The following is a 14807-nucleotide window of genomic DNA, read 5'->3' on the forward strand; positions in this document are numbered from 1 at the left end:
CAAAGACTAAAGAGTATCAAATACAGAAAAAAAAGGACAAATTATATACAGTTGCTGTATACGTAATTTAACTGAACATTTCATTCTGTACGCTCGGTGGTGTACTGTGTTATTAAAATCTAATCACACTAATCTGCTCTGTATCTCATTACTGGGCAAGTTTCTTGAGAAAGTTAATCGGGCAATTTGCAAGCAATGGCTTATTATTATCATCATTTTTTTAAATATTGTTTTCATTATTTAAATTTTAAACCTGTTGTGTTTTGCTTTAGATGGCTGTTTTAGCAGATTACGATTCAAATGCTTTGTAACAGATCCCATTTAAGGGTTTATGTAATAAAATGGTGCTTCTATACAGTATTTGCAGAAGGTAACTTTTAACACATGGCAACTAATCAGATATTGCCTTTCATTTACTATATTGTCACACAAAACTGACAGCTGTAATCGTATATTAAATGTATTGGCTACAGCACATCTGTACACCTTGTGCCATTTTGGTAGGTAAGCCCTTTTGTTACGTGCACAGCTTTACATCTCTGAGTTCCCTTCTTTGCTGCGAGTTATGTCCTCACATCATGCAGTACCTCCATTCCGAAGTTGGTAGGACAGTCCTGATTTGCAGGCCTCACAGTGAGGGTCATTTTGCTCAGTGGTGTCCATATATGGACAGGTTTTGATGAATCTGGAGTGGAGCTCAGTTATGTCCTAATTTTGCATGTCTAAATGTTGAGCGGTATGCTCAGATCAACAGTATGGGGTATATTACTAAAGCACGGGTTTTAGTAGTGGAGATGTTGTCCATAGCAACCAATCGGTTTCTACTTACTAACTTTAGTAAATATACCCCCTAAGAGTTGATTGATGCCATTAAAATGACACACTTTCATTGGCTTTAGATGCATCAGACATTCATTTTGTGTCACATCCCATTTCATCACAAATAAAATAATTAGCATGATGATGGAAAGATAAGGTAATAAAGCAATGTGTTTAGTTAAAATGGCAGCAGCATGTGTATAAGCCAATCAGCCCTTTTATTCAGAATGAGTTGTGAATTAAATAATCTTATGTTTTTGTTTCTGCAGGTACATTTATATTCCAATGGGTGGGTCACACTGTGGTCTAGGTGGAATGCTCTTATCCACTGCCTTTACTTTTATTTTTGTATGTTACTGGCACGGAGCCCATGAATATCTGTGGTACTGGGCTGCACTCAACTGGTTTGGAATCTTCATAGAACATGCAGTGAAGAAGCTTCTTACTATGCCATCCATTCAAGATATAATCGTAAGTATGAGAATTCTATATAACAAATTTGTCATTGTCCTTTTGGCAATGAGATGTGTGAAAACATTTTTTGTTTATCCAAGCAGTATCCCAAACATAAAAAAAAAAAACATTATCTTAAAGCAGCAATCCCATGAGAAAATGTCCGGCTGCTATTAATGATTTATGATACTGCATATGGCACATCATGTACTGTGCAGAGAGTTTTTGAAATGCCCCGTGAGCTCAGTTTGAACTGTAAAAACTTCGCCCTCTGATTTCACATGACATATTGAGTCCTGTAAGCCTGTGTATAATTGGTAGCCATAGTTTGCACCCACCCAGAGGTTTTGAAAAATAGATAAAGGTTTGCAGGACAGTTAATAAACATATAGGTGGAACGGCGCTAGAGACACATAGTATACCAAATAATTAAAAAATGTACTTAATGAAAATATGAACAAATGAGTATAAAATAAATGACAATATCAGATGACAATAAGTAGTACTCTGACCATGAGCTGAAAATAGTGAGCATGGGTACTAGGTATTCAACCTCCACATAGATACAATATACCAAATCATGAAACAAATGTATCGTCTGTTTGGAAATGAGGTCTCACTGCAGCGTGTACTAAAAATCACATAAATGGAAAGTCACATGGAATGCGAATCACTGTGCCATCGTGATCGTTGGTGTGTGGATGGTATCAATATCCAAGTGGTAAAGTTCCAACCAATGGCATAGGCTGATTGTGTTATAATGAAACACTAGCCGTAAGTATAATCAGGCTGACAATGGTGCCAAATAGGAAATACACTGTGGGCACTGTACCTGTTCACTGGTGTTTGTGGATATTCACCTGTCTCCCGGCATGGCAAATGCACTCTCCAAGTCTGAGTCGCGTTGTCAGCCTGGATGTGGATGGCTGAATTGCGGCAGGAGGATGCCGTGGATATGGTGGTGGTCCCAGTGCAGGCACAGGTGAGTATGAAAAATATCGGCTGGTGAATCCTGGCGTGAAGCGGGTTCAGCGCTGTGTATCACCGGCTGGTTGTGATAGCTGTTAGTGCCCCAGCAGTGTTGCTGGCTTGCTCCAGAGGGGGGATGCGGCGTCAAACCTGCAAGCCAGGCTGATTTGCAGCTGGAGACGGCCACAGGGAAAAGGCAGTCCCGGTGCAAGCTCTGGATGATGATGTAGGTGGAATCCGTAGGTGAAAGGTTTCCAAAGCTGGAGAGCCAAGCGGCAGTGTAACAAAAGTGTGGAGGGAATTTCTGTAATCCTTTAAATCGTTTCACTGCAAACAGCAGCTTTATCAAAAAGGCAGGTGGTGGGCAGCTGTATACACATTTTTATCTTATTTACTGTACTTATTTCCCCCTCGGCGCTTGGTACCTCCCTTTTTCACAGTTAATAAACATGACTATCAGTCGCACACTGAAAATGCTTAACTAATATCTCCCAGGTTACCCAATTTTAGTTGGACAGTCCCAATTTTGAAGGACTGTATGCAGTACAATATAAAATGCACAGTGTAGGGTACTGCTGCCAACATTCAATGTCCCAATAGCACTTCCACTGCATTGTCTGTACATCTCATTTAATTCAATTACCATCATTGTGTCAGCAGGAAGTGATTTAATCACTATTAATTCTAATCTTCTCTAGCTAGTGGTCAAAGCACCTGTCTGACTCCAGCGTAAAGGTATTATGGCATTCATTTTGACCAGTATATGTTTAAGTTGATGCATTTGAGTACCTGTAAGCTAGAACAATGTCTTAACCCTACCTCTTGAGAGTTAACTGATTTTGTTGCGACTGACTCATCATAATCTACTACAGAGGTTCCCAAATGCGGTCTTCAAGGTACCCCCAACAGTTCAGGTTTTAGAGATAGCCATGGTTGAGCACAGGTGGTTAAATCAAATTGACCGAGGTACTAATTAAGTCACCTGTGGTCAAGCATAGATATCTTTAAAACCTGGACTGTTAGGGTGCCTTGAGGACCAAGTTTTCCTTACTTCTGTATTTGTATGTTTTAAGGTTTATCAATAACAACTCCCTTGCTTTTTCCAGTAGATTATTTAGAACCAAATGAGTCTTAATGTGCCCATACACGGTGCGATAAAGCAGCCGATCCGACGGATTGGTACGATTTGGCTGCTCTATCGTACCGCGTATGGGCATGATATCGGACAGAGCGCGGGGCCGTACATCGCACCCCCAGATATTACTGCAGGTTTAGTCGATCTGGGGATGCAATGTGCGATCTTATGCAGGTGGGGGACGGGGGAGCCAGCATATCGGGCAGGCGGCCGTGTGTGGGGACCGCCCGATATGTCGGACGTCGGATCCCCCATCGCTTTGCATAGAGTATATTGCACCGTGTATGGCCAGCTTTACGTTGTGGAAGAAAATAAAACTTAGATTGAACTTTAACTTTTACAACATAATTAAGTCTTTGCTCTTTCTATAGTGTTATTTTTAAATATGTTCCCTTTTCATTTCTATTCATAATGTAGCTGTTGGCTGGGCATTTGTTAATATTCCTATGAATGTGACACACAGAGATTTAAATCATTCTTTGCTATTATCCATACTCCACTGAAATGGTTATAATGTTCTTACTTTCAAAGTCTACATAGACTATAAAACTTTTGTAATATTGGAAGCTGTTGTGTAGATTTGAAACTAATTATCTATATAAAACATTCATAACCAATGTTCTGTATGTGGAATACTTTAAAACCTTTGTGAGTTGTTAAAATGTAAATGATGCATTTAATGGATTACTTTTAAAAGAGAGAGTGTGAGGAAATGTAAGCAGCTACATGAGATACAGCTCAATGAGTTTCATTATCACAATACATTCAAAGTATCAATTTTTAATTGTTATGTTTGGTTAATAGACAATCCTGACAAGAGGCAATGCTAGCCTCAGGTGGCAGAATCTAGTGGTAGGGATGGAAATCAACCATCAATGGTTAACATCCATCAATGGCTTGCAACAGATGGTCAATGGGTTTGCACTTAATTGCAAAGATCCGATGGCAGAGAGCCTGGCAAAAAATTTTTCTCTCCCGGCACCGGGGGCATGGAGCTTAGCTATGCCCCCGACTTGACCCACAAAGTCCCACCCTCTTCTCTGATTGAGTCTTGCCTCCAGTGATGACCGTCAATGGCTTCCTGCCATTGATGTAAACTGAGGTCCTGTCTCCTAGATAGGGATGGCTATCAACGGGGCTCCATCAATGGTATTCACTGATGGCAGAAAACCATCAACGGAGGTGGAAGAAGCTCTTTTTAGAGAGCCAGGTGTTAATGATTAACTCATAACCTAATAATTTATTGCAACAATAATGAGATCTCTTTAGAGCAATATATTATATAGATATGTCTGTATATGTAACTTTAATAAAGGTATATGAACAAAAAGTGTATTCTGTATGGGACACTTTCCAGCATAATGGTCACCAGACTAGAAAAATATAGGAGATAAACCAGTTTTCTTAATCAACAAAAATAGCAAAATACAAATATTAAAATATTGAAGTGATACAGTAGTGTTAAAGCATTTATATGTGATTTGAAAGTCTAAAGATATATTTAACATCATGACAGCCTAAAAGGGTCTAAAACCAACAATAAATGTACTAAAGCTAGGTCCTAACGTATGCGATATGTTAAAATTATAAATATTTATTATTTTGCATTTCTCAATAGAACTGAGGAAGAGAATGGAAGTGATTGGGGATAAGTCAGTCATGGTATTTCCGTGTATTGGAGAGAGCTGGGGGGGGTTTGCAAGGACCTATTGTGCTGTGTTTATGTTATTATTGTTATTATCATAGTGCAAATGGCAACAAAGTGCTGTTCAAAGAGAATATTTGTCATTCAAATCAGTCCCTGTCCCAGTGGAGCCGACTGTACTGTATATCTTATATGTATGTAAGTTTTAATTAATTTCAATCAGATAACATTTTAATTGATTTGTGCAAGTTAAAAGCACAAATATTGGTGTGGTTGTGTGTGTGCTACAAGTGTAGTAACCTAACGCATTCAGAACCCTTGATCAGTCTTAGTAGAATGATTTGATCCTGAAGTTTCTCTGTCTCTGCTCATATTGTTTCACTATGCATAAATTGACATTTGGAGATTGACAACAATGGATGACCCCATTACTGACCATGTCTGAGGACCGCTAGTGACTGTTAGTGAATGGGCAAGTAGCAGTCTATAGCACAGCACCCAACAGTAAAGCTGGGTAAGCACTGACAGATATATTGGCCGATCAATTGATCGCCCAATATACTGTATCTGGTGCCAGTGTGTACCAGCGATATGTCTGTGAACGACGTCGTTCACAGACATATCGCGTCGGCTGTGCTGCACAGCCGATGGACAGATATATCTGCAGATATATCTGTCCATCGACAAGTGTGTACGGGCGATCAGCCGATCACATGCAGCGGCAGCTGTGGGGAGGGGGACGGATCCGCCCCTGGCCAGTGGGACCCGTGGCTGCCTGGAAGATGATGGTCGTTCAGTGTATATGAATGACCTTCATCTACAGATATATCTGCAGATCACTCGATCTGCAGATATGTCTGCTAGGTGTGTACCCACCTTAAGACTTTAGTACACTTTGGACCTTAGAATTGTTTATACAAACAATTTAGTTGTCAGGAATTCATTTTTATGACCTATTGTTCACTTTTGATTTACTGAAACAATGTCATTAATTTTTTATTACTTTACTGAGGTCAGTAAATTAAGTAAACTAATGTTAACTGTTTAATGGCTGTGTGCTGGATCAGGGCGCACACAGGAGGAGATGGCAATCAGCTGTGACTAACTGTGTGACCTGAACATTAACCTAAAAATTCAGCTGCAAATTGGGACCATGTGTTTAAGAAATGTACAACTCAAAATACAGTGTAACTATGAATCAGGATAAGCTGTATTAAGTATTAAAAATATGCCAGCATTCATTTGATGATGATGATGATGATTGGCATTTATGTAAAAATAATATTGTGTCCCCTCCCTCTAAATGTTTAAGCAGCACCCATGCTTATCACCTGGACTGGTTACCGCTATTGTGGGAAGACAAGCAGAGGAGTGTAAGCCCACAAAGCTGCCACCTATACCAGGCAATAAACAGGAGAGTCATAGGGCCCTGTGCAATAGCCCATAATCGTGGAAGCTGGCCTGATTCTGGTGAGATAGTCACTATATTTATAATGGCCGTTAATTTAAAGGCAACACCAGGTAGGGTTTGTCATTTTCTAGAATTTGATTTTGTATTTTAAAGGTAAAAAAAAATTGGAAGTTAAAAAGCCAAAATATATATATAAATATTAATGACTCCTTTTATACTGTGTATATTTTCTGCTAATTCCCATATATATTATACTGACAATTAAAGTGTATACAGTGTAAATCACTATATATTGCTGAACAGCAAAATTACAAGGCAATTTTTTTGGAAAAATAGGTTCAGTAACTGTGGGTGGAGCTATAGAAAAACAATTATATATATTATTTATACTTGTATTATAAATACATATATAGTATTTAGAAAAGAAGGCACCTTCATGGATGGAGGCTGACCTATGGGCAGGTAAAGGCGGACCTAGAGGTGAGTAGAGGCTGACCTAGGGGCAGGTGGAGGACTAAGGGCAGGCAGATGCAGAGCAGCTGAAGGGGCTGTGATTTCCAACTCTATGGACTCTGGATACATCTTGTGATTTCTGGGCTAACAGGAGGCATCCTGGGCAAGTGGTAACCCTAGCCCACATCCTTATCAGCACGCATTTGCAACGGCCCTATCTTTGGTGCAAAGATCCAAAAGAAGCCGGATGGATTTCTGTATTCGCTCACCTCTGAACGGCCTACGATTCCATTAAATCGGCCAAGTCATGCCCACAGCAAACTTACCCTACGTGCGAACGACCATGTTACCGCTTGGTAACCCCGCAAGTGAAGATTCGCCGGAGATATGTACAACTCCGAATCACCCATTATTGCTCTCTATTGTATATACAATCCCTCAATGCATACAAAGTCTAAAAGTCACAAGATCCATATGGAAGACCAGCGGTTCTAATCCCGACAGGTAAGTATTTTCCTATAAACTAACCTAACCCCCCTAACCCTAACCCTCCCTTAGGGGTGCCTAACTTTAACCCCCCCTGTATGTGCCTAAACCTAACCCCCCCTTCCCCACAGCCTAACCCTAAGTCTCCCAGGGGAGTGCCTAACCCTAACCTCCCCCCGGAGGTGCCTAACCCCCCCTCCCCTAGCCTAACCCTCCCGGGGGATGCCTAACTATAAGTCCCCCCTTGGAGCCCCTAACCAAACCCTCCCCCCCACGCGGCTGTCCGTACCTGGCTTCCCTTGGGATGCCAGGCGTCGGACTCCCGTGTAAGTAAAATGACAGGCGTCGGGACCTCAACGCCTGTCATTAGACCCTTACCGGGATTAGACAGTTGGGATGCCGACGCTCCGTATTTAGACCATCGGTATCCCGACTGCATACTGTGGGGATCGGTATGACATACCGCCGGATGGATGTCCGGTGGTTGTAATCCTGACGCTGGAAGACCGGTGGTTGTAATCCCGACAGGTAAGTATTTTCCTATAAACTACCCTAACCTCCCCACCAAGTGCCTAACCCCCCCCCTTCCCCGCAGCCTAACCCTAAGTCTCCTGGGGGGTGCCTAACCTTAACCTCCCCCCTAGCCTAACCCTTCCGCGGCTGTCCGCGCCCGGCTTACCTTCGATCGGGATGACGGGCGTCGGGCTCCTGGCGTAAGTAAAGTGACAGGTGTCAAGAGCTCGACTCCTGTCATTAGACCCTAGTCGGGATTCCGACGGTTGGCATTTAGACCGTCGGCATCCCGACTGCATACCCTCTGGAGCATGTGTTATAACCTAGGGCCTGATTCAGCAGTGTACGCAATGGTGATTACGGACGCAGATCGAGCATTTGTTAGCCATCACGCATGCGTACAAGCTGTACTGTGCGTGCACAGCGATTGCATTGCGATTACGGACGCACAGAGGAATCTATCGCAAAGTGAGTGACAGGTTGTCAGCGTTTGGGGTAGTGACATCGGGGGTGGTCGTAAAAATGCAGGCGTGCCTGTCCGTTTGCACGCTGTTTCACAGGCGTGTATAAATTAGCCACTGTGATTGCATACGCAGCATAAGAGCTCTCTGCGTGCGAGGAGACTTGCAGTGTTTGCAACTGGTCAGACTTGTTGTAAATGCTGCGCGACTGCCTGATGTATGTCGATGGTACCGATGTTTGCGCAGAAGAGCGACATTGAACGGCTATGAGAAGTCAGCATTAGGATATTTTAGCAACTGCAATTCGTAGACGATTGCCTTTGTGTATGCTGCTGAATTAGACCCCTACAACACTAATCATCCTTCAGCTGCAGATCAATGCAAAACATTAAAAACGCAAGTCCCAGATATATTTTGCCTGCTACAGTATGTCTACTGTTTATGTATAATCTGCTGGTACTGAAAGCAATGACAATATTCTACTACTGAAGATTTAAAGCTAGCATTCCTCTGTACACAACAACATTAACATACATGGTATAGTGTATTTCCTGCATGTTACATCTCTAAGACTTGCTGAAAATACCTTTTCCACTGGTCTGCATGAAGTTTGCCTTCTTCTGGGCAGCTAAAAAAATTCCAAGCTCTCATCATGGCAGGAGCATTTACTGTGCTGCTGAGAAGCTTTCACTGGCATCATGAAAATGTAGGAAATCTGTCAGTTCTTGTCTTAATACATTGGCTTTCAGTACACGTGACACAGGATTTTTAGCCTACAGGACTGTCCGTCCAAACAGGGGCTGGCTGGCTGGCAACTTTCAGCTGGGGGGGGCAAACAAGAGCAAGTGGCCCAAGTTTTCTAACAGCAAATTACATTTTAAAAATGAGTGTGACAATGTTGGGGGTGTGGTTTGCGTAATGTGGGTATGTGGGTATGGGTACACATGGGTAGGTACTGTGGCCCTGATTCAGAGGAGCTCGCAAAATCGCTCTGAATCAGTGCAGGCGCTGTTTTTTTTAGTTGCGGCCTCTTGGCCACTCGCATAGCTGTGGGTTACCACCTACAGCTTATGCGAACGGCCAGGTGATGGTCGCGATGGCGACGAGACCCTTGTGGTTGGGTCTCGTTGCTGCAAGCCCCAGTGGACTTCCTGCTCTAATAGAGCAGGAAGTCCACCTACTGACATCATGAGTGATGTCAGTAGGGCTGCCCACAAACGGCAGGCGTTCCTGCAGGAACGCCTCCGTTTGCCCAGCCACCCCCCCCTCTCCGCCTTCCAAACAGGGCGAGCTGCCGATCAACATCGACAGCCACCCCTTTTGGATGCGAGCGTCGGAGCAAGTGATTTGTGCGCTCGCTCCGGGGCTCGCGTGCGCACTGCCTAACAATCGACCCGCTTGTGAGCGGGTCTGAATCAGGCCCAGTGTGCCTCTATTACTGTGTAAGCAGGTATAAGAGGACAATAAAGGAGGAGAGTCAGGTAGCAGCGCTACGGTCCCTAATAAAGGGGCCAGACAAACAAGATCCACTCCTCTTATAATGCCAATGGAGGGCATTAGGAATGGAGGGACAATGTTGCCTAGGTTATGAGAGACCCCCCCCCCCCCTTCAGTGTGTTGGATGCACTGGCTCAGAGTTTTGCAGCACCTGTTATGTGAAAATGCAGGGCAACAGCAGGGGGCACTGAGATTGTGAGGGCACCCACACATATATGCATTATTGTGTCCCCCTCTTCTCCTAGTATACAGTATATATGTATTATTATGTGGTCCCCACCCCCAGTAAATTTTGTCGTCTGCTCCCTCCCCCGCTCGATTGACTTTCTCCTCTCGGCAGCTCAGCTCCTCCAGTCCAATCTCACCCTCTGCAGCCGCCGGATCCCTCTCCTGTCTCCAGGCTCTGACTGACAGTGACAGGTAGCAGTAGCCAGCAACTAGATCCTGGTAGGATTTTGCTGATTTAGGTGCCGCGTCTGCGAATAGTAATGAGTGTGAGTGCACAGCCTCAGCGGGGATACGAAGTTGCTGTCTCCCGGCAGCTAGGAACTGCTGCTACCGGGCTGTAGGGCTATAGTGTGTGGTGGGGTCTTGAGCCCCAGGTGACCGTCTCATGGTCGCACCACCGTTATGGCCCTGGAAGTGTGTGCACAAGACAACGGACACTCTCCCTCCTGGTCTCTGGTTATGATGACAGGATCATTTTTTACCTGTCATCACCATCCCCACTGTGCTTCATGTGTTGTGGGCCAGTCCCCAGAGTAACAGCACTTCAAGCTGCACAGGCGGGAGGTTCCGAAACGCGGTTCCTGATGACATCATTTTTCAGAAGACCTTCAGGAACGCTGTTCTGGAGCTTTCTCCCCAAAAAATAGCCATATATATATATGGGATGTAGTTAAAAAACCCTATGAGCAGGATGCCGACTAATTAAATCCCGGTGCTAGAATTCCGAACTGCGGACAGAGGACCGGCGCCAGAATCCTGACATGAGTGGAGATGCTGACACCGGGATCCCAACAGCCGGCATCCCGATCGTAGTACAGCGGGCGCCTTAGCGGTAAGCCACAGAGGGAGAGGAGGGTCTGGCCTCCCCCGGGAAGGGAGGTTAGGGTTAGGCACTAAAGGGGAATTGTTAGGTTTAGGCACCTAGCGTTAGACTGCGGGGTAGGGAGGGTTAGGGTGAAAGGGGCAGGGATAGCATACTTATCCCCTATTGGTAACCTCAGCATCGGGATGCCGCTGTCGGTCTTTGGCAGCTGGCATACACACACATGCATACTGTACATACATGCATACACACACATGCTCACAAACAACATACAGACGCACTTAGGGCCTCATTCAGCGGGTCGATGGTGGGGCATTGCGCACGCGCGGCGTGTGCAAGCCCCGGAGCGAGAGAGAAATTCCGGGGCTCGCTACAAATGGGGCGGCTGTCGATGTTGATCGACAGCTCGCCCTGTTTTGTAGGCGGGGTGGGGGGATGGCTTGACAAACGAAGGAACGCTTGCCGTTTGTGGGCGGCCCTACTGACATCACGAGTGATGTCAGTAGTGAGCTTCCGGCTCTATCAGAGCTGGAAGCTCACTGGGTCTTGCGGCAGACAAGACCCTACCACAAGGGTCTCGTCGCAAGCCCAATGGTCGCAACGATCACCTGGCTGCTCGCTAAAGCTGTGGGTGGTCACCCACAGCTGAGCGAGCGGCCAGGAGGCCGGGTTTTTGAAAACAAAGTGGCCGCCCTGATTCAGAGCGAGCGCTCGCTTTTTGCGAGCGGCTCTTAATCAGGCCCTTAGTCAGCACATACATATTTTAAATAATAAAACAACTTCCCCCTGCAAAGTTTATGCAACTGTGACATATATAAATATAATATATATAAAAGCCCCAATCTACCCTCCACTTACCTGGTTTGGGTGGAGAAGACAGGAAGCAGGATTTCCTCCATTCTGTTGCACTCCTCATCTCTGCCCTCTCTGACTCTCTCCTCCATGGGTGCGGTGCCATAACATTTATTTTTTCAGCTCCTCTTCCAACTCCCCCGATAAGCCACGCCCTCTTTTCCCTTTTCCAGCCTCTTGGGTTTCTGGGTAGGGAAACCTGGCTCCCCATTACTAAAATTGTACCGGCCTTGGGGGCAGATGGCACCCTGCCCCCCGGCCCAGCCCGCCCCTGCGTCCAAACATGCTGTATATTTTAATTGGAGGTGGCAACACCACACTGCAGAGGGAACCAATCCAGGCTGTCTAGCTGGAGGGTTGTTAATGCTGTAGAATGGGGACACCATGCTTGTTGTCCTCCTGCTATTCCAATTTACAGCCCAGACTGTCTAGTACTAGGGATGGTTGAAAAATTTTGGGCGGGGGCAGGCTACCTATTATATTTATTTAATGTACAGCGTTTTCCCCATTCATCTCAAGAGCCAACTTATGTTCATAGGTTTTTTTTAGTATACATGCTGGAAATATCATTTAGGTGAGTTGGAAGATCTTCTTGACACTTGCATTCTGTACACATTCATAGATGTATTCAAACTAGAGATGAGCAGTTCAGTTTTTTTGAAAATCAAACACACTCGAACTTCGGGGTTCTGAGTACAACCAAGTCCTGCTCGGATTACTTTGGTCACAACTCGGGTCTTCTCGCCAAGTCCTTCCCTCGTGATTTCAGGTGCTGTGATGTGGTCAACATTGATTAGGAATGACTGGAAATTAATGTTATTGATGTTAATAATAATATAGGTCCATGAATTTAATTGTTTTTATCAATTTGTCAAAAAACAGAGGGCCTGATTCAGAGCCGGACGCTATTTGCGGACGCTCGTTCTTAAAAAGGGGCCGGGTATTTAAATTGAGCGCTCGCTCTTTGCGGTTTGTTGATGCCTCTATGTCTGAGCGAGCGAACGAAAAATGCGCTCGCTATTTTGTAAAGACGCCCCTTTGCCGTTCGCATCACACGTCATCTCCGGTATTTATTAGATTAATCGGGAACATCGAAAGGCATCTGAACTGCTCGCAGTGCTTGTGGTAGGTTTTTCTTACCGCTATCACTGCGAGCAGTTCAGGCTAAAAGACAACCAAGTGACGTGGTCGATGACGCTCCTTTACTAATTATGCACTCCCATTAAACGCCCTTTTGACCGTTTGGCACGCCTACATTCGGATCTCCACTCCCCCGTTTACAAGCACCTTCCCCTGTTACCACCCACAAACTGTACATTCTGTCAATCAAATTAGCAGCCCCTCGCTGTTTTGCGAGCGCACGATTTCCGACCGCAATGACTGATTTGCGCATGGGCATTACGACCCATACGCATGCGCAGTTGTGCGAACATCGCTCAGAGCGAACGAGCGGCCGCTTACGAGCGGCTCTGAATCAGGCTCAGAAACCAATTCCAAAACACTGCGATTTTATTCATTAATATGTATGTAATGATCGGAGCCACTTTGACTACGTACGGGATCACAGTAGTAGACTGAGATGCCATGAAAACAGTCGCGATACACCTTTTTTTTGAGTCACCACACCCCTCCCCCCTTCGTTGCCATCCACAAACTGACCCCGCCTGTCAATCACTGTGCAAATAAATCCTCACTGCTAATGACGACGGTAATGAAACTTGACATATGCGCAATGTGACGCAGCTGACCGATAATAATCGCTCAGCTGCCTAAACATCGACATTGTGCTTGATAGTTAACAATTGTGGATAACGTCTGTTACTGTGCATTACCACAGATCTTCCCTTGCATCATTACAGTAGAGTAGAATCTCTCTGGAAATTGTTCTTGTGTAGTGATGTAAGCATTTATTAAAATGCCCATACTGTACTATCAGGAAGCAGGTATCTTTTGAGAACCTTTTACAATAAAAAGTTTATGTGCTATATTCTGCCTGACAAGTGCAAGTCAGGGTTTTTCCACTGGTGCGTGCAAGGTGATGATTAACTGAGCACTTCTGATTAGAACAACATTGTAAAGTCTAAAGGAAGAAACATTATAATCTCTTTTACAGTGGAAATAATAGTGGGAAGAGTCAGATTTACAATATTTGTCATTGTGCCAACTCACATTTGCATCCACAGAGTTGTGTAAAATTGCATACATTGCCTACGTCTCTATGTACTGCAACTGTTTTATAGGATAAAATGTTATGTGTGGCACAACTGCTTCCTATGACAGAGGTGATAAATATGTGTGAGTGGAGATTACAATATAAAATGACCTGGTCATTGTAGCTTAGCTTTTGTATGTACATTATTCCATACCTCCCAACCTTCCTGATGTTAGCATGACAATCTCGCTGTCCCACCTGCGGGATGTTGCGGTGCCAGTGAAATGTAATGGATTCCGCGCACATGTGAGCTGCGTCCATTCAGTTGCAGAAAGGAGGCTGGGGGAAGCCCGGCAGCTACAGGAGTGCTGAACCCACCCCCAGCGTGATGTAAAACAGGGACGTTACATGCTATCACACTCCCAAAATATCAGCCTCCAGGAGGAGTGGCCTGGTAGGAATAAGACCACCCCCCTCTTCGGGCGAGCGCACCTCCAGTGTGCGCAGGAGTCCCAAATTAAGAAAACAAAATGTTGAGAGGTATGTTATACTAGACACAGCACTACATTATACTACAATCAGCACCACAGTGCTAAGACACAAACTTACCTGGTCACTTTCCAATGCTGGAGTAGAAAAGTAATTCAATGGCCTGACCATCCTGTTATAGTACAGAAGAGTTGTGATAAACCTGCCTAATCTAACATAGTCCAACTGATTATCAGATCGATCAGCTGATCCAGCATCCTTTGTCCCACCTAGAGGAATCAACATCATTATAAAGGCTCAGCTCTATCCTATTGTCTGATTTTAAACCCATGTTTTTACTTTATCTGAGGTTAACCATTCCCCGATTCACTATATAAATCTGATTAGTCAGGTGCTCTGTTTGGCTTGTCTGACTGCAGGT

General features: G+C 44.6%; 1 protein-coding gene across 3 annotated transcripts in view; it reads left to right on the top strand.

Annotated features, from left to right (window-relative positions):
- Positions 1-14807, top strand: part of HHAT (hedgehog acyltransferase) — a 477149-nt gene that overhangs the window by 329422 nt on the left and 132920 nt on the right. For 2 of the 3 annotated variants that reach the window (XM_088477539.1, XM_088477540.1), the window contains exon 10: positions 1089-1290. The exons of the other annotated variant lie outside the window; for it this stretch is intronic. In XM_088477539.1, coding sequence (XP_088333665.1) covers positions 1089-1290 — 202 coding nt within the window. The remainder of the gene's footprint in view (positions 1-1088; positions 1291-14807) is intronic. 3 annotated transcript variants of the gene reach the window in all.

Source organism: Taudactylus pleione, unplaced genomic scaffold (genome assembly GCF_031769625.1).
Source record: "Taudactylus pleione unplaced genomic scaffold, aTauple2 ptg000201l, whole genome shotgun sequence".
Classification (NCBI taxonomy): domain Eukaryota; kingdom Metazoa; phylum Chordata; class Amphibia; order Anura; family Myobatrachidae; genus Taudactylus; species Taudactylus pleione.